Source organism: Mobula hypostoma, chromosome 12 (assembly GCF_963921235.1).
Source record: "Mobula hypostoma chromosome 12, sMobHyp1.1, whole genome shotgun sequence".
In the NCBI taxonomy this organism is placed as follows: domain Eukaryota; kingdom Metazoa; phylum Chordata; class Chondrichthyes; order Myliobatiformes; family Myliobatidae; genus Mobula; species Mobula hypostoma.
The window spans coordinates 52,411,702-52,431,542 of NC_086108.1; the positions used below are offsets into that span (position 1 = coordinate 52,411,702).

The 19,841-nt window shown below is 40.9% G+C and overlaps 1 protein-coding gene across 5 annotated transcripts in view; it reads left to right on the forward strand.

The window, feature by feature from the left end:
• scyl3 (SCY1-like, kinase-like 3) overlaps positions 1-19,841 on the forward strand; it is a 44,496-nt gene that overhangs the window by 20,315 nt on the left and 4,340 nt on the right. For 3 of the 5 annotated variants that reach the window (XR_010019891.1, XM_063064105.1, XM_063064107.1), the window contains exons 7-12: positions 4,270-4,350; positions 11,524-11,663; positions 12,549-12,733; positions 14,281-14,449; positions 14,962-15,144; positions 16,193-16,947. Coding sequence is in view for 4 of the 5 variants with exons in the window: in XM_063064105.1 (XP_062920175.1) it covers positions 4,270-4,350; positions 11,524-11,663; positions 12,549-12,733; positions 14,281-14,449; positions 14,962-15,144; positions 16,193-16,947 (1,513 nt within the window). In the remaining variant the exon portion in view is untranslated. The remainder of the gene's footprint in view (positions 1-4,269; positions 4,351-11,523; positions 11,664-12,548; positions 12,734-14,280; positions 14,450-14,961; positions 15,145-16,192; positions 16,948-19,841) is intronic. The other 2 variants (XM_063064106.1, XM_063064108.1) reach the window with 1 other exon arrangement.

Genomic DNA, 19,841 nt, shown 5'->3' on the forward strand with positions numbered 1-19,841 from the left:
AGGAGATTCCATCCATTCAGGACCAACCAGTTAAGAGCCTCGGGCGATGGTACACAGAGGAGCTGAGAGACACCAAGAGGGTTCAAGAGACAGGAGAACAGTTCAGCAGAGGTCTGATGTCTGTTGACAAGTGTGGCTTGCCTAGCAAGTTGAAGTTGTGGTGCTTGCAGTACGGACTGATGCCACAGATAATGTGGCCACTAACTGTCTATGAAGTGGCAATGTCCCATGTTGAGGCAATGGAACGGAAGATCAACAAGTATGTGAAGAAGTGGCTTGGAGTACTGAGCAGTCTCACCAATGTTGCAATCCACAGTAGCCAGACAAAGCTTACCATCCCAGTGCAATCCCTTGTTGAAGAGGTCAAGGTAGCCAAGGTAAGATCATTCTTGATGCTTCGAGACTCAAAAGACCCTGTCATCAAGAACACCCAGCCAGATGTGAGATCAGGCGGTAAGTGGTCAGCCCATGTAGCAGTTGATGAGGCAGAGTCTAGACTGAAGCACAAGGAGACGGTTGGGGCTACCCAGCTAGGCCGCCAGGGACTTGGATGGACAACCCACAAGTGGTGGTCATCAGTTGAGCAGAAAGTACTGCAGCACAACTTATCTCATGCCCCATGCTGCACAGAACATCACATATCATTTGTGAAAGAAGGCTCCAAGTCAAGGGTGTACAGCGCAAGCCCACGATCAAGCATACTTTCTTCAGCCAATGATTGGTGTGTCAAGGCTGACCTGGGTAGCAAAGGCAGTTTCCCGGAGCAAATAGCTTTCACCACATTGTGCCCAGATATAATCGTATGGTCTGACACCAGTAGAGAAGTGGTTATTGGTGAACTCACAGTCCCTGGGAAGACAACATCGATGAAGCCCATGAGCGCAAGTTAACCAAGTATGCAGAATTAAGATCAGAGTGCAGAGACAGAGGGTGGAAGGTCTCATGCTATCCATTCAAAGTAGGTTGCCACGGATTTATTGCGTTCACTTTCCAGAAGTGGCTGCGTGACCTTGACTTCACTAGAAGAGAGATCAAGTCAACAAGCAGGGCTGTAGCTGAGGCAGCAGAGACAGGATCATCATGGGTGTGGACCAAGTATGTCCAGAGGGGCAGATAGTCAGACAGTGTATCCATCTTTTGCGAACCCTTCAGTAGTTGCATACACACCTGAAGAGTAGACTATCTGTTGGATGGAAGTGACCAATAACTCTGATAAAGGCAGATGCCAAGTTTTTAAGCTCACCAGTGGGAGGTGGTGCTTTAGCACTGCTGGCCCACCACCTCGAGGGAGTCTTGATCATAAGCGGGCCGAAACTCCTGAAGACAGGTGGCAGATCAACTGATGATACCACTGGTGATAGCACAGGACAGTTAACAACTTAGTCCAAGTGTATTTTCAATTCTGCTGTTGACCTCCAGAGTACATTATCAGAGAACTATACTTAGTGAATTTGCCACTGTCGGTCCATCTAATTTCTGACAGGCCTAAGATATCAACTTCCAACCTTTTCATTTCATTTAATGTGTTGTCCAACTTTCCTTTCTGGTAAAGTGTACGTATGTTCTATGTTGCTACCCTTAGCCTTTCATTATTGCTTACAGTCTCTGGATGATGGTCTGATGTCACCTGCAGCACATGACTACTCCTGAGCGAGGTGTTGTTCTGTTGATTAGAATCAACCCCATTCATGCTGTTGTCTGGCTTCCTTCTTTTGTTTCTTTCCATGACTGACTAGGCGTGCTCATCTAACTAGAGCATTTGACCTCTACTGGTGTTGCCAATTGGGAATCATAACCTAGATGTCGCCCAGCCTTTGCTGTTGCTGTACAAAGACAATCCTCCACCAAAGCCTGGAATCCATCTCCCTGCTGCTGGAGACTTCAGTGATTTTAGGTGACATCACCACCATTGGTCTGGTTATTTTTCTGGCACCAAACACTTGCCATAGGCAGAGCCCCTTCAGCGAGACAGCGTGCACCCAGACCTAAGAACTACGTGAAGGTGGAGTTGTCTTGGGTGGTAGAAGCTATATAATCGTTATTGGCATTTCCTGATATTTAGTCAGGATCCAACCACCCCATACACCCTTTATTGAATATAATGTGTTTAATTGCATAATGATGCTGACACTTTGCAATATTTCAACCAAGCTAAAAATGTTTTGTTGATAATTTTCATTTGTACTCAGTGTCTGAGAGGACTTGCTTAAGTGACCAACAATAATCAGCCAGCATTGATGGATTCCATTTGCCCTGAGACTGATTCTCCTTGGCTGCAGTGTCCTGCTGAAACCTTTCACCATGCTCGTCACTGATAGCGCCAAGATTTGCAGGGAAGAAGTCTAAATGAGAAAGCAGAAATTAATTTTTAGTGACATGTTGCCACTTCATGGTTTTGTATGCTTGAAGCATGTTGTCAACCAGCTGCACGTAGTTTGGTGCTCTATAGTTGCCAAGAAAATTTTCGGCAATATCCTTGAAAGCCTTCCATGCGAATTTCTCCAATCCCACTGGAAGTTCTCCGAGTTGACTGCCATTGATGACCAGTTTGATTTGTGGACCAGCAAGAATGTCTTCTTTAATTTTGGCATCAGTTATTCTGGGAAACAACTGTCTCAAATATTGATATTCTTCACAGAAATTATGTGCCTGGTGACAGCTGATTCCATCCTTGCACTCTTGAACCCAGTAATTCTGCTTTTGCCTTTGACAAACCCAAGTCTCTGACCAGGTCATTTAACTCAGATTCAGTTATCAGATGAGGCTCACTCGACATAAAGGGTTCAAAATCTGTATCAGTATCAGTGTTGTTTTCCATTCCTGGTTCGTGCATCATGGCACCGTCATCTGCCTCCTCTAGACTCCATATCTCTGATGGCTTTTGTACTGGAAGACTGTTGTCATGTGGCACAGATCTCATGACTGAAGCGAGATTGGGGGTTGTCAATGGATTTGTTGTATTTAGCAGAGAAGCCGGACACACTGGTCGGACAGAAGTATGCTGTTGCATGATCCTTCTGCTCTCTCCATGTCATCAGGACAACAATCAGCATCGAACAGAGATCCGAGTTCCTCTGTGCCAAGCTCTAAGATTGACCATACATGTTGCACAACAAGTATGAGGAGCCCAAGCTTTGTCTTGGTTGCCACTTTTACACCCAAAGTTAAGCTCATAGGCTTAGTAAGAGGAGTCATGCTCCGTCTTAGAGATTTAAATGCATACATGACACAAATATAACAGAAGGCATTGCAGCTGTTGAAACATTGGCGAGACATTTTGCTATTGCAAGTACTCCTGAAAATACTTATAAGTATACACAGTGTGCTGTGCGCGTAGAGCAAGTGCATCAACGTGATTGCAAGCCGATATATATGTAAAGGCAATGCATAGAATGGTGTGTGTGTTATACTTTTATAGCCTTTCTAAAACCTGTCCTGCCACACAGCATCCACTCTGCCTAAGTCTGTCCAGGCATGCCTGGACAAGATAGAAAACTTTTCAGCTTACATTGTGGGCAACGGTTTAATTGACATGAATTATAAATTAAAATAACAAATATAGGTGATTTCAAATAAATAATGCATGATAGTGAAATTTCAAAATCCATAAGATAGATCCAAAACTATTCAGGAAGCAAAATCTTTGTTGTCCAGTGTTATTGAAGTCCATACATAGTAGCTTCATGGAAATACAATTTTCATTTGTTCAGCATCACAAATATATTATTGATCTACTGTCAATATTCAGATATGTCACTGGAGGAAACTTAATGTGTAATGGGAATATGCATGCTGCTCATGACTAAATGAATGACATTTTGATTTCTATCACTTTGAAGTAATACTGTACTTGATTGTTGCTCCCAGTAGATTGGAAAATTTCCTATTCATATTAAGACAAATCTTTGTAATGATTATGATCTGAGGTGTGACTGAATATATCCAAAATACACTTTCGAATCAGTCCACCAACATGGACCAATTAATAAAATTAGATTATTATTGCAAATGAATCCACCACTAATTTGACTTTGTAAAATGAGGAGAAAGTTTGTTTTCAGTACCATTATATTTGATAAGATGTATTTAATGTGATGCCATCTTTTAAAATTGGACTCAGTTAATTGCACTTAATATAGCTTAAAGTGACAATGCAGATGGAAAAAAAAGTTTCTTCTTTCTTCTATGCTACCAATTAAAAATTTGGATATTTAATACTTAGTATTTGTGATTCTATTATTTGGCTAATGTTGTCCCTCATATATTCAGCAGGAATGAATTCTTGGAAATTGTAAATTTCTTACAAAGTTTGACACTAAAAACTGAAGAAGAAAAGAATGAGTTTTTCAAGTAGGTATTCCATTAATGTCATGAATACTGTTAGAAAATGGAATTGAACTTAAAAATAATAACTACAGTGGATTCCGGTTAATTGGGCCATTGGTTAATTGAGACTGCTGCTTATTTGGGGCAACTTGTAAAGAGCAAAAACTAATTGAGAAAATAGCTGGGGTTCCCTTCATTTATTTGGAATATTGTGGAAGAAGATGGCACCTGCGAGCAACACAACCAAGGGCAACATCCTTCAGATGGTTCACGAAAATAATTTCACTTCTTTTACATCTTTTTCTTTCAAATGTTTTTCTGCGACTGTTGGAGCCTGGAGCCCACATTTTGGTGGTGTTTTCTCAGGCCAATTGAGTGATCTGGCACTTTGCTGTCTCCGAGGGGATTCGGTGAGGTTTCAGGCAAACCGTGCAGCTTCGAGTTCAAGAAGTCTGGAGACTGGGTGCGAGCTGATGATCGATTACATTTCTTACTGATTTCGCTGATTAAAGCATTGAGGAAGATTGAAATCTTCGAGGTGAGCTGGTGTTCAGCGCCATCTGTCAGCCTCTTGCTCACTACTGCCAGAAGACGATGCTGTAGTCTTGGGCGAGGTTTACTCAATGCAGTTTGTGGATTGGATTCTGTAGTTCACATTATGATGTGTTTCTGTTTGCTGCTATTTTGTTGCCATTTTGTGCGATTTTGATAGGGCAGCCTGCAGATAGCGAACGACACAGATTGAACTGAATGTGCCTTGGACTTTCTAGGTTGGTGTTTTATATTGTGTGTTTTTCGCTCATTTTTTATTTCTTGCCTATTGTGCGATTTGGGGTTTTTTGCGCTTGGGGAGATGGTTTGTTGACTGTCTTTGAATGGATTCCATGGTTTTCTTTGTTTTTGGCTGTCTGTGGGAAGACGAATTTCAGGGCTGTATACTGCATTCATACTTTGATAATAAATGTACTTTGAATCTTCAATTTTTGACACTAATCCAGTTAATTAGGACAGTAGACTGTTGCCAAACAGTTTCTAACTTGTGTCATGAAAAGATTTAACAATAGCTGAAAAAATTACCGTAGGTGCTTGCATCGATTTTGTTCATTTACAGTCAATCAAAAGAACATAGTGTACATTGAATGAATTTCACTGTTGATAACTATGATGAACACATTTTTATAGTACTGTAGTAGTATTGGTGTTGTAATTTCTGAATTTCATTTAAGCAATGAATTGGGCCAAAATGTACTGGTCCCGCTGTGTCCTAGTTAACCAGAATCCACTGTATTTCTCATTTCTGTTCTTGCTTAGCAGTTCTGTTAGACAACAGGCAGGAGTGGGAATCTTGATTTAACGAAAAAGTCTGAAATTAATTGCACTATTCAAACAGTGGCTCTAACCCTTCACTGACCAAAGTGCAAACCAAAGCATTCATGATCTGAACACAACTGCCAGAGCATTTAGAACATAGAACATAGAATAGTACAGCACAGTACAGGCCCTTCGTCCCACAATGTTGTGCCGACCCTTAAACCCTGCCTCCCATATAACCCCCTATCATAAATTCCTCCATATACCTGTCTAGTAGTCTCTTAAATTTCATTAATGTATCTGCCTCCTCCACTGACTCAGGCAGTGCATTCCATGCACCAATCACTCTCTTGAGTAAAAAACCTTCCTCTAATATCTCCCTTGAACTTTCCAACCCTTACCTTAAAGCCATGTCCTCTTGTATTGAGCAGTGGTGCCCTGGGGAAGAGGCGCTGGCTGTCCACTCTATCTATTCCTCGTAATATCTTGTATACCTCTATCATGTCTCCTCTCATCCTCCTCCTCTCCAAAGAGTAAAGCCCTAGCTCCCTTTATCTCTGATCATAATGCATACTCTCTAAACCAGGTGGCATCCTGGTAAATCTCCTCTGTACCCTTTCCAATGCTTCCACATCCTTCCTATAGTGAGGCGACCAGAACTGGGCAGAGTGCTCCAAGTGTGGCCTAACCAGAGTTTTATAGAGCTCTTAAACTCTATCCCTCGACTTATGAAAGCTAACACCTTATAAGCATTTGTAAACTTACCAACCCACCCTTCTACCCCCACATCCAGGTCGTTAATAAAAATCACGAAAAGTAGAGGTCCCAGAATCGATCCTTGTGGGACACCACTAGTCACAACCCTCCAATCTGAATGTACTCCCTCCACCATGACCCTCTGCTTTCTGCAGGCAAGCCAATCCTGAATCCACCTGGCCAAACTTCCCTGGATCCCATGCCTTCTGACTTTCTGAATAAGCCTACTGTGTGGAACCTTGTCAAATGCCTTACTAAAATCCATGTAGGTCACATCCACTGCACTACCCTCATCTATATGCCTGGTCACCTCCTCAAAGAATTCTATCAGGCTTGTTAGACATGATCTGCCCTTTACAAAGCCATGCTGACTGTCCCTGATCAGACCATGATTCTCTAAATGTCCATAGATCCTATCTCTAAGAATCTTTTCCAATAGCTTTCCCACCACAGATGTAAGGCTCACTGGTCTGTAATTACCCGGACTATCCCTACTACCTTTTTTGAACAAGGGGACAACATTCGCCTCCCTCCAATCCTCTGGTACCATTCCCGTGGACAACGAGGACATCAAGATCCTAGCCAGAGGCTCAGCAATCTCTTCCCTTGCCTCGTGGAGCAGCCTGGGGCATATTCCGTCAGGCCCCAGGGAGTTATCCTTCCTAATGTATTTTAACAACTCCAACACCTCCTCTCCCTTAATATCAACATGCTCCAGAACATCAACCTCACTCATATTGTCCTCACCGTCATCAAGTTCCCTCTCATTGGTGAATACCAAAGAGGAGTATTCGTTGAGGACCTCGATCACTTCCACAGCCTCCAGGCAGATCTTCCCACCTTTATCTCTAATTGGTCCTACCTTCACTCCTGTCATTCTTTTGTTCTTCACATAATTGAAGAATGCCTTGGGGTTTTCCTTTACCCTACTTGACAAGGCCTTCTCATGCCCCCTTTTTGCTCTCCTCAGCCCCTTCTTAGGCTCCTTTCTTGCTTCCCTATATTCTTCAATAGACCCATTTGATCCTTGCTTCCTAAACCTAAACCTCATGTATGCTACTGCCTTCCACCTGACTAGATTTTCCACTTCACTTGTCACCCATGGTTCCTTCACCCTACCATTCTTTATCTTCCTCACCGGGACAAATTTATCCCTAACATCCTGCGAGAGATCTCTAAACATCAACCACATGTCCATAGTACATTTCCCTGCCGAAACATCATCCCAATTCACACCCACAAGTTCTAGCCTTATAGCCTCATAATTTGCCCTTCTCCAATTAAAAATGTTCCTGTCCTCTCTGATTCTATCCTTTTCCATAATAATGCTAAAGGCCAGGGAATGGTGGTCACTGTCCCCCAGATGCTCACCCACTGAGAGATCTGTGACCTGACCTGGTTCGTTACGGAGGCATTAGCGGAGGCGTTGTGGAGGCATTAGCGATGATCTTTCAAAAGTTGATAGATTCTGGCATGGTTCCGGAAGACTGGAAGATTGCAAATGTCACTCCACTATTTAAGAAGGAGACAAGGAAGCAAAAAGGAAATTATATACCTGTTAGCTTGACATCGGTGGTTGGGAAGTTGTTTGAGTCGATTGTCAAGGATGAGGTTACAGAGTACCTGGAAGCATATGACAAGATAGGCAGAACTCAGCATGGATTCCTTCAAGGAAAATCCTGCCTGACAAACCTATTACAATTTTTTGATGAAATTACCAGTAGGCTAGACAAGGGAGATGCAGCGGGTGTTGTATATTTGGATTTTCAGAAGGCCTTTGACAAGGTGCCACACATGAGGCTGCTTAACAAGATAAGAGCCCATGGAATTACGGGAAAGTTACATACGTGGATAGAGCGTTGGCTGATTGGCAGGAAACAGAGAGTGGGAATAAAGGGATCCTATTCTGGTTGGCTGCCGGTTACCAGTGGTGTTCCACAGGGATCAGTGTTGGGGCCGCTTCTTTTTACATTGTACATCAACGATTTGGATTATGGAATAGATGGCTTTGTGGCTAAGTTTGCTGACGATACGAAGATAGGTGGAGGGGCCGGTAGTGCTGAGGAAACGGAGAGTCTGCAGAGAGACTTGGATAGATTGGAAGAATGGGCAGAGAAGTGGCAAATGAAGTACAATGTTGGAAAGTGTATGGTTATGCACAGCAGAAAAAATAAACAGGCAGACTATTATTTAAATGGGGAAAGAATTCAAAGTTCTGAGATGCAACGGGACTTGGGAGTCCTGGTACAGGATACCCTTAAAGTTAACCTCCAGGTTGAGTCAGTAGTGAAGAAGGCGAATGCAATGTTGGCATTCATTTCAAGAGGAATAGAGTATAGGAGCAGGGATGTGATGTTGAGGGTCTATAAGGCGCTGGTGAGACCTCACTTGGAGTACTGTGGGCAGTTTTGGTCTCCTTATTTAAGAAAGGATGTGCTGACGTTGGAGAGGGTACAGAGAAGATTCACTAGAATGATTCCGGGAATGAGAGGGTTAACATATAAGGAACGTTTGTCCGCTGTTGGACTGTATTCCTTGGAGTTTAGAAGAATGAGGGGAGACCTCATAGAAACATTTCGAATGTTAAAAGGCATGGACAGAGTGGATGTGGCAAAGTTGTTTCCCATGATGGGGGAGTCTAGTACGAGAGGGCGTGACTTAAGGATTGAAGGGCGCCCTTTCAGAACAGAAATGCGAAGAAATTTTTTTAGTCAGAGGGTGGTGAATCTATGGAATTTGTTGCCACGGGCAGCAGTGGAGGCCAAGTCATTGGATGTATTTAAGGCAGAGATTGATAGGTATCTGAGTAGCCAGGGCATCAAAGGTTATGGTGAGAAGGTGGGGGAGTGGGACTAAATGGGAGAATGGATCAGCTCATGATAAAATGGCGGAGCAGACTCGATGGGCCGAATGGCCTACTTCTGCTCCTTTGTCTTATGGTTACTTAATACTAGATCTAGTATGGCATTCCCCCTTGTCGGCCTGTCAACATACTGTGACAGGAATCCGTCCTGGACCCACTTAACAAACTCTGCCCCATCTAAACCATTGGAACTAATCAGGTGCCAATCAATATTAGGGAAGTTAAAGTCACCCATGATAACAACCCTTTTATTTTTGCACCTTTCCAAAATCTGCCTCCCAATCTACTCCTCGGTATCTCTGCTGCTACCAGGGGGCCTATAGAATGTCCCAATAGAGTAACTGCTCCCTTCCTGTTCCTGACTTCCACCCATACTGACTCAAAAGAGGATCCTGCTACATTACCCACCCTTTCTGTAGCTGTAATAGTATCCCTGACCAGTAATGCCACCCCTCCTCCCCTTCCCCCCCCCATCCCTTTTAAAGCACTGCAATCCAGGAATATTGAGAATCCATTCCTGCCCTGGTGCCAGCCAAGTCTCCGTAATGGCCACTACATCATAATTCCATGTATGTATCCAAGCTCTCAGTTCATCACCTTTGTTCCTGATGCTTCTTGCATTGAAGTACACGCACTTTAGCCCTTCTACCTTACTACCTTTACACCCTTTATTCTGCTTCTCTTTCCTCAAAGCCTCTTTATATGTTAGATCTGGCTTTACTCTATGCACTTCTAACACTGCTCTATCGCTCTGGGTCCCATCCCCCTTGTAAATTAGTTTAAACCCTCCCGAACCATGCTAGCAAACCTACCTGCAAGGATATTGCTCCCCCTCGAGTTCAGGTGTAACCCATCCAATCTGTACAGGTCCCACCTTCCCCAGAAGAGATCCCAATGATCCAAAAATCTAAAACTGCCCCCCTGCAACAAGTCCTCAGCCACGCATTCAACTGCCATCTCCTCCAATTCTTACCATCACTATCACGTAGCATTGGCAGCAATCCTGAGAACGCCACCCTTGAGGTCTTGTTCTTCAGCTTTCTGCCTAGTTCCCGAAACTCACACTTCAGGACCTCTTCCCTCTTCCTGCCTATGTCGTTGGTACCAACATGTATCACGATATCTGGTTGCTTTCCCTCTCGTACCAGGATGTTGTGCACCCGGTCAGAGACATCCCGGACTGGCACCCAGGAGGCAACAAACTATGCGGGTGTCCTTCAGGCTCCAGGACGGTATACTTATTATTCACGGGAATGGCTACAGGAGTGCTCTGCACTACCTGTCTACTCACCTTTGCCTTCCCCCCCCCCCCCCACCAACTGTCACCCAACAACCTGCTTCCAGCATCCTAGGCATGACTACCTCCCTGTAGCTTTCATCTATGACTGCCTCGTTCTCCCTTATGAGTCAAAGGTCAACCAGCTGCTGCTCCAGATTCCTTACACGGTCTTCCATATCGCCCAGCCGTATGCACTTCTGGCGGATGTGACTCTGCAGGAGAGGGGAGTTCCCCCAAGACTGCCACATCTCACATGAGAGGCACATCACCGTCTCAGGAAGCATTGTAAAACCTAACTGGGAGCAAGCTTGTCCTCCACCTCTTCTCGTCAAAGCCTTTCGAATCAAAGCCGCAAAGCTCCACTCGTTCACTGGCCGCTCCACTTGAGCTACCCCTCTATTTATTTGTTTGAGCTTTTCAAACTGCTGTGATGCACTCAATCCTCAAGGAAGTTTTTAAAAATCAATTATAGCCTGTTGCTATTTCATTTGTGAGAATATTGATATCTTGTGATGAATATCAAAATTGTTTCACTGATGAAATATTTTTTTCTTATCTGAAATTGGGGGCAGGATGTGTGGTGTTAGTTTGGTGGAGTTCATTTGATTTTTAAAGCTGGGCATCTGAGCAAGCCTTGAATTTAGAAAGGATTTTTTTTCCACGAAGTCATCCTGTGGTCAGGTACAGGTTGTGTGGAGTCTATTAACTTAGAAAAAAATCATGAGTGCTCCAAGTGTTTCTTTATTGCATATGATTATCATGCAGAATTAACCATGACATTAGAAAATCCTTACTCCATGATTGACAGAAATTTTGATAACACAAATTGAACATAGATTGTATTTTTGCTTTTTACCTTCTTTCTAACTGCCTGCGTTTGGATTTTTCATATAAAATTTTTCTGAGAGTGTTGACAAACATTTGGTTTAATAAAATGATTATGAAAGGGACACCTAAAATTAAAATGATTCTTTGTTGTTCATAACAGATTTCTGTTGGATCGAGTCCAGGCCTTGCCTGAAAGTCTTATGGCTTCTCGTCTGGTGCCACAATTGCTAACTCCACTGGTCTTTGCAGAACCAGTGGCAATCAAAAGCTTTCTTCCTCACCTACTCAGGCCAAAGACAGGTACGTTCAGTGCTTATCTTCTGGGGTGAAGCTGCATAATCACACGGCCCATATTAGATGTTGCATTTATTTAGGTATCCTTAAGTATTGTGAATAAATGAATTGTTACATTTGGAAAATAAACACTAATGCTAATCTTATTAATTTTATCTGCATTTGTGTGGAAATTTAACAGTACTGTGTTTTAAAGGACCAATATTATAGTCACATTATGATGGAATAACATGGAGAAGAGATCCTTTTTTAATACTTGACTATAGAACTTTGTGTTCAATTTTATTTTCAGTTGCTAATTTGACTGTGTATTTTCCAAGTTTGCATATTTTCTTCCTGCTTTGTTTTTTTTAAACATATTAATAATGTCCCAGTGTAGTCAAATTGTATGTTCTCAGAAAGCATGAAATTAATTGCTTTAAGAAATAAGTGTACTTTTAGAAGTCAGTAAGAGGTTGGTACATAGAAACAGAAAACCTACAGCACAATACAGGCCCTTCGGCCCACATGTACGTTAGATGAGAATTGGAGTATGTGCAGTAATAAATTTAAGTTGGAAAGTCTGGTTGCTGATATTGGATCGCCAAGGTGAAAAAAAATTATCATATATCATGTATCCAAGCACCATTTTGTTTTGTTGTATGTATTGGTTTTGGTAATGATGACCTAAGTAATGTTAATCTGTTTGATGTGATCTACAGATGTGATGGAAAATGAGTGGTAAATGTCTGAATGATGTTAGAATATTTGTACCTCTAACCGAACATAGATTTGAATCAAAACTAATCGTATTGTTGGGGAGGCAAAGTGTATTTTGTCAAGTGTAAAATGTAGACTGGTTTAAAAGTGCAGCTGTGCAACAAATAAATTACTTGAATTACATTACTGTAGATGCATCTGGTGATGAATTCAGTTGCCTCCTGTCACCCAATGCCTTTCGAGAGCATGTGATCCCTGTTCTGTTGAAACTCTTTAGCGTGCGGGAGGAGCATGTACGAATGGTGCTCTTGGCTCACCTAGACACTTATGCAGATCTTTTCTCACTTGAAGACCTACAAGAAATTATTCTTCCACAGGTAAGTAAAAGTGGAAGTATTCATTTGTACTGGAAAGAAATAAGTAGTTGATATTTGATTAGTGACATTTTTTGGTTAATCAGTTAGGCATTTTCTCATTATAGATTTCCTTCTGCATCTTAATGACACTTTTAATACAGTAGAACATGAATGAAAACTCTTTTGTAAAGAATATTTAGATAATTGCAAAGACATTTCTTGTCCTTATGAATCTTCAGGCATAATGCCTGTATATTTATGTGAATGAGGTTTTTTTGTTTTCCTTGAGAGCCAATTGCACCACATCCACTGGTTTCTCCTCATCTACTGTATCACATGTCTTCTGCCAAATATGATTTTTCCTCTCATCTATGCATGTTGACTCTTAATCACATTGTTTTCTCAGTGTCTTAATATTACAATATTTAATACAGATTCTGGTCTTTTCCCATCTGCCAAAAAATGACCGAAAATTCCCTGTGTGTTTTTTTAAACATTCCTTCCTGTCTTAAGTAATGATGTCACATTTGTTACCATCCATTCTTAAGAATCTTTGGAATTTTGTTGTGAATCTATGAAATTGTATCTTGAGCATCCATCACCCCTAGCTTCAAGATTCTTAGTCATCAGTCCCCCAACATCCCACACAGTACAGGATGTCACACAGTTGAGATATCCTGCTATGCCTTTACTAATGTAGTACAAATTTGTTAGAAAGTACTCACCAATTTCTTGCTATATGACAATCTGCCTTCCCCTGATGTAACAATCTCAAGCCACTTTGCATTGAGTCACTCCAGCTACTTACGTGTTCACCCTTGCAGTCTGCTCACTAAAGTCCAGAATGCTGTGCTCAAATCATCACCTGTAACCTACTCTGCACTTTCCTTATCCAACAACTGTACAAGGTGTTCCAAATTCCCCCAGCTCTTATTTTCCTTGTCCTAAACTTATCCCTCCCAGTTCACTCATTCTGGAAACGTGGATGAGTTGTTGCCGATTCAGGGCCATAATTCTGTGCATGGTCATGTGGTCAGTTTGAAGTGAGGAATGTGCAGTGTGCCAGCAGGAGTCTGCATCTTCAGTCTGATTTGAGTAATACACAATTGCTTGCTCTGGCACTACTTTGTCCCACTGAGAGTATTTTTTCCCCATGTGCAAATACAGTTAGTGATCAACTGGTGCTATTCATTGCTTGCAGAAAAACGTGGCCCAATATCTAATTGATTCTGCCATTTTCAAAATAGCCAAAAACAGATGGGTCCTGTATTTAATGCATCATCGGAAAGTGACAACACTAATGTTATATTATCTCAGTACTGCATGGGAGAATCGGTGCAGAATTTGTGCTCCAATCTCTGGTGTGGGACTTGAATCTGTAATTCCTAGTTCAAAGATGAGTCTGACCTTAGACAAATGATAATGGAGACTTCAATAGGCCAGTTTTAGTAATTATCAGTTACAATGAAGTAATATAAGCTGGAATTTTTGTTATGCACTACCTTATTTCACCAAGAACTGAAATTTGACTTGCTATAGTAAAGTACCGAATCCATTTTTTTTTTAAGATATTGCTAGGACTGAGAGATACTAGCAACACGCTGGTATCAGGAACACTTTCCAGCCTTGCAGTATTGGTGCCACTTCTTGGAGCTGAGGTGGTAGTTGGAGGTGAAAGAGCAAAGATCTTCAAACGTGCCACACCCAACTTCAAATCAACTGAAATAACCCCTGAAGGTGAGGTAGAAAAAAATTGCTGTCTGCTACCTTGAAACTCTTAATTTGTAAGAAAATAATTTTCAAGTTTTGAGGTTACACATGCCTTACATGTTAGAGTTTCAATATATAACCTGAAGACTTCGAAATTATTTCCCTGATATAGCAATAAATACAGGAAAAGGCTGGAAACAGTCAGCAGACCAGGCAGTATTTATGGAGGGTGTAGTAGCTAGTATCAGGTCTTGGATAGGAAAAGAAGCTTATATCTCAAACATTAGCTGTTTCTTTCTGAAGATGCTGTTTAACCTGCTGTATCCAGTATTATCTGTTTTTACTTTAGATTTCCAGCATTTTTTGATTTTCATTTTCTGCTAAATTATATTAAGATTGCAGTGATAAGAATGTTTTTATTGGGATATATTTTAAATGGTTTAAATAGTTAATTTGCTTATGCTGTTATTGTGATAATTGAGATGCAATTATTCTTGCTTGGAGAGAAATTTGTAATCTTGTTTTTTTTTCTGTTTAAGGTTCCCCTACACATGTCATCAACAGTAATGAGCATCTTAGTCTACTGGCTTTAAGCAATTCTGTTAAACCATCTTCAAAGAAGTCTGAATTGGAGAAGAAGTGTACAAGGGGGAGGGAGAAAGTCCGAGCAAACTCCACTGAAAATTTCCAGCCTGTAAAGTTTCAGCTATTGACAACACAAGGTAACCTTTTGGATGGTTTTGCAAAAATGAGTTTATTGGACACAAAACAAATTACTTAATTTATTTGTTCACACATTGCCAGTGTTTATTGCCCATCATTAATTGCCTGTAAATGAAGGATGCAATTGAAAATCAACTTAGGGTAGGTCTGGAACCTCTTGGAGGCCAAATTTGAGTTAGGACTGTTGAAGGGTATTTGTAAACCAGGTGGCTTGTTACAAAAATGCATCACTGAGATGAGTTTTTTTAGATTGCATTTAATTACTTGTATTTAAATTCCCCCCGCAGCTGCTATTTTGATATTTTAACAAGTCTTGCTTTGCCTATGACCTATTCCCCCTTAAAAACCTATCATCTGGTTCTTTTGCACACACATAATTTGAATTATTTGGGTGAGGGTGGGAAAGTGAAGGAGAGTCCATGTGGTCACAAGGAGATGGTGCAAATTGTGTACCTACAATTGGGATTAGGCTGTGTAGTAACAGTTCCATGTGCCATACTATTGTGCCACCCCTGGGTCATTCCATCTTGTCCTGGCTGGTAGTCTCATAACTTGATTCCATAACTATCATATTTTAAATGGATGTGATCGTCACCTGGTTGAGAGCATCATTTTTCTGTTTTAACATTTTTATTCAATATTTGTTAAATTGGGGATTTATTGGTTAACACATAATTGAGACATTAGGAGTAACTTAAAATGAAAATATGTGCTTGTTAATGAAAAGTTACAAGAATGGTTTTTGTTCTAAATTATAAACTTTGAAAAATACTTTAAGATTTTCATTTACTGTAAATGTATTTTCTAAATCCTAGCTAAGTGGCATAAAGGAAATGTGGGAATGCTATTTTCATAAAGATATGCATTAATTATAAATAAATAATTCCCCAAGTAGCATGTTGATATTAAAGTTTCTTCCCAGTTTACCGTCCAAACATTCTGATGGTATGAACATTCATGTTATATTATGCATTTGACCTTGTACCTGCCTATAAAGCAAATATTTGATAGTAACTTTAATTTTTACTTTCTTTATGAACCTTGTAGCCCAGTATAAAGAACAAACAGCCATAACGTCCATTATTGGTATTCGTGGGAATGAAATTTTGGGTGTTGATAGTGCACAAAGCTCAATGCACACCCACAACTGTGCAGAAGATTGGCCAGACTGGAGCAAGCCGAACAATGAAATACTGCTTAAGCCTAAAAAAGATTGCATTCTGGCAGGAAACAGTTTTGGGAATATTACAGTTGATGACGAACCATGGGATGACTTTGAAACTGAAGATGGTCAATCTAATGCAATAACAGAGGAACAGGCAGTTAATCCACATATATCTAATTTATCTCCTTTTGAGAATAAATCTCAGTCCAAGGCCATGAAACTTTCTTCAGCACTGAAAATCCATTCAGAAATGCCTGGTGAGAGTTGGAAGAATAACTGTAAAGAGCAGAAAGTTTTGGTAGAGGAAAAGAGAAAAACAAATTCTATTGCACAGATACCCTCCAGGCAGAGGACCACAATGAAGAAAACATCTTTGAATGATGAGCTGGGAGAGGAATTCACCATTAGTGTCAAGAAAAGGCCAGAGAGAGACCCTGAACTAGATCTCTTTGCTGATATGATACCAGATATTAAACTGTCTTCCACTGGCTTGTTAGTGCCAACACAGGGATCAGAGTTGGCTGGTTCTGCCAAAGAAACTGAAGTAGCTTCAAGAGGTACAGAGATGTTGACAGAAAGAGACAATTCACAAACTTTAGCACTTGCATCAAAGTTTGCTGCAACAGACACAGTTGAGGTGAGTTGCCAATTATCAAATCCACTGGTATGCTAGCAAGAGCTAGTATTTTTTATGATGATACAATATTTTGTAGTACTTGAGACGAAGTGTAGGTTTGTTCTCATACATATTATGGTGTGATTGAACATCTGTGGAATATTCAGATTGGAGTGTGGGATCTTGAGTTGCTTTGCCACAGAAGCCAAAAGCAACTGTATGTTTACAGAACGCCACAATGAGACACTTGCCTTTTCTGGCTAAAGCATAATATGTAAAAGCAAGGATTTCATGTTAAAGTTATAAATGCTAATCTGGCTGTACAGTACTGCCTATAGTCTGGTCACCACATGACAGGAAGAATGTGATAACACTATGTAGAAAGTAATTGGAAGCCAGAATAAAGATGTTTTTTTTCCACCCAAAGAATCAGAATCAGGTTTAACATTACCGGCATATGTCATGAAATTTGTTAACTTAGTGGCAGCAGTACAATGCAATACATGTTAATATAGAAAAAAAGTAAATCAATTACAGTATGTATGTTAAACAGTTAAATTAAAAATGGTGCAAAACAAATAATATAAAAAAGTGACATAGTGTTCATGGGTTCAATGTCCATTTAGAATGATACTCAGCCTTAGAGTAGTGAAGACAAAAAATGTTCAACACAGAGCTTTTGGATTAATATTTGAGCTGCTGCAGCCTACAGCCTGAGGCTTGGGAAACAGAATTGGCCCAAATAGTACTTTAGCCATGGGCACAATGAGTTGAGCCTACACTGTGAATTTCTTAATAGCTCACGATTTTATTTGTCATAGTATTTTAGCTCTTGCCTTCCATATTCGGAAGATATGGAAAATTGATTCCATTTTTTGAGATTACTTAAAATTGTTTTGCTTAATAATTTGTTTACAATTGTTTAATCTTTAATTCATAATTAAAGGTTCCACACAGTAGGCTTCTTCAGAAAGTCAGAAGGCATGGGATCCAGGGAAGTTTGGCCAGGTGGATTCAGAATTGGCTTGCCTGCAGAAGGCAGAGGGTCGTGGTGGAGGGAGTAGATTGGGATTGTTGGGTTGTGACTAGTGGTGTCCCACAAGGATCTGTTCTGGGATCTCTACTTTTCGTGATTTTTATTAACGACCTGGATGTGGGGGTAGAAGGGCGGGTTGGCAAGTTTGCAGATGACACAAAAGTTGGTGGTGTTGTAGATAGTGTAGAGGATTGTCAAAGTTTGCAGAGAGACATTGATAGGATGCAGAAGTGGGCTGAGAAGTGGCAGATGATGTTCAACCTGGAGAAGTGTGAGGTGGTACACTTTGGAAGGATAAACTCCAAGACAGAGTACAAAGTAAATGGCAGGATATGGCAGTGTGGAGGAGCAGAGGGATCTGGGGGTACATGTCCACAGATCCCTGAAAGTTGCCTCACAGGTGGATAGGGTAGTTAAGAAAGCTTAGGGGGTGTTAGCTTTCATAAGTCGAGGGATAGAGTTTAAGAGTCGCGATATAATGATGCAGCTCTATAAAACTCTGGTTAGGCCACACTTGGAGTACTGTGTCCAGTTCTGGTCGCCTCACTATAGGAAGGATGTAGAAGTATTGGAAAGGGTACAGAGGAGATTTACCAGGATGCTGCCTGGTTTAGAGAGTATGCATTATGATCAGAGATTAAGGGAGCTAGGGCTTTACTCTTTGGAGAGAAGGAGGATGAGAGGAGACATGATCGAGGTGTACAAGATAATAAGAGGAATAGATAAGAGTGGATAGCCAGCACCTCTTCCCCAGGGCACCACTGCTCAATACAAGAGGACATGGCTTTAAGGTAAGGAGTGAGAAGTTCAAGGGGGATATTAGAGGAAGGTTTTTTTACTCAGAGAGTGGTTGGTGCGTGGAATGCACTGCCTGAGTCAGTGGTGGAGGCAGATACACTAGTGAAGTGTAAGAGACTACTAGACAGGTATATGGAGGAATTTAAGGTGGGGGCTTATATGGGAGGCAGGGTTTGAGGGTCGGCACAACATTGTGGGCCGAAGGGCCTGTACTTTTCTATGTTCTATAATTCAAGGTTAGATGAGTACTGCATATCTGGGTTTAAAGATAGATTGAGGGGAAAAATATGCAAGTAAGCTTGGCGGGTATATAAAAACTGACTAAGCACTTGTGGAAATATGTGGAGAGGAGAACCTAGGTAAGAACAAATGTTGGCCCCTGAGTGTTAATAAAGGATGAAATTATAATTGTTCTCCCATTTTTGTTTCTAATTGAGCACTTTATTTTGTTCTACAATGAAAGGCACAAGAAACCTTCCAGATAGGTTAGGGAACCATGGGAGGAACTGAAGGAAATAATTATTAATAATAAACAGTTCTGGTAAAATTATTGGGGCTAAGGGCTGATAAATCCCCAGGGTCTGGTAATCTACACCTCTGTGTACTGAAATTGACTTGATCAGGGAATGTAGTTGCAGTAGTGGTAATATTGCAAAGTTCTTCAGATGCTGAAGTTCCTGCACCTTCAGAGGTGGTAAATATTTTTTAAAATGGAATTGCAGTTTAGTAAGCCCAAACTAAGTAGTGTAGAAAATGCTAGCATCTAATATAAAAATACCTGGAAGGAATTAACAGTGTTGGACAAAGTTAGCATGTTTTTCTGAAATGCAATCATGTTAACCAACCTACTGGAGATTTTTTTTTGAGAATGTAACTGGAATAGATGAGAGTATCAGCAGATATGGGTTTATTTGGACATTCAGAAAAACTTTTGATAAGGTCAAAATGAATGTTTTCCTTCATTAACAGTTGTCAGACCTGCCCATGGAATGGGAGGTTTCAGAATCTGGACAGGAAGTAGAGCAATTCAGAGTAAGAGATGCACAAACTTTATTTCTCATGGCAGTTGATTATAACATCA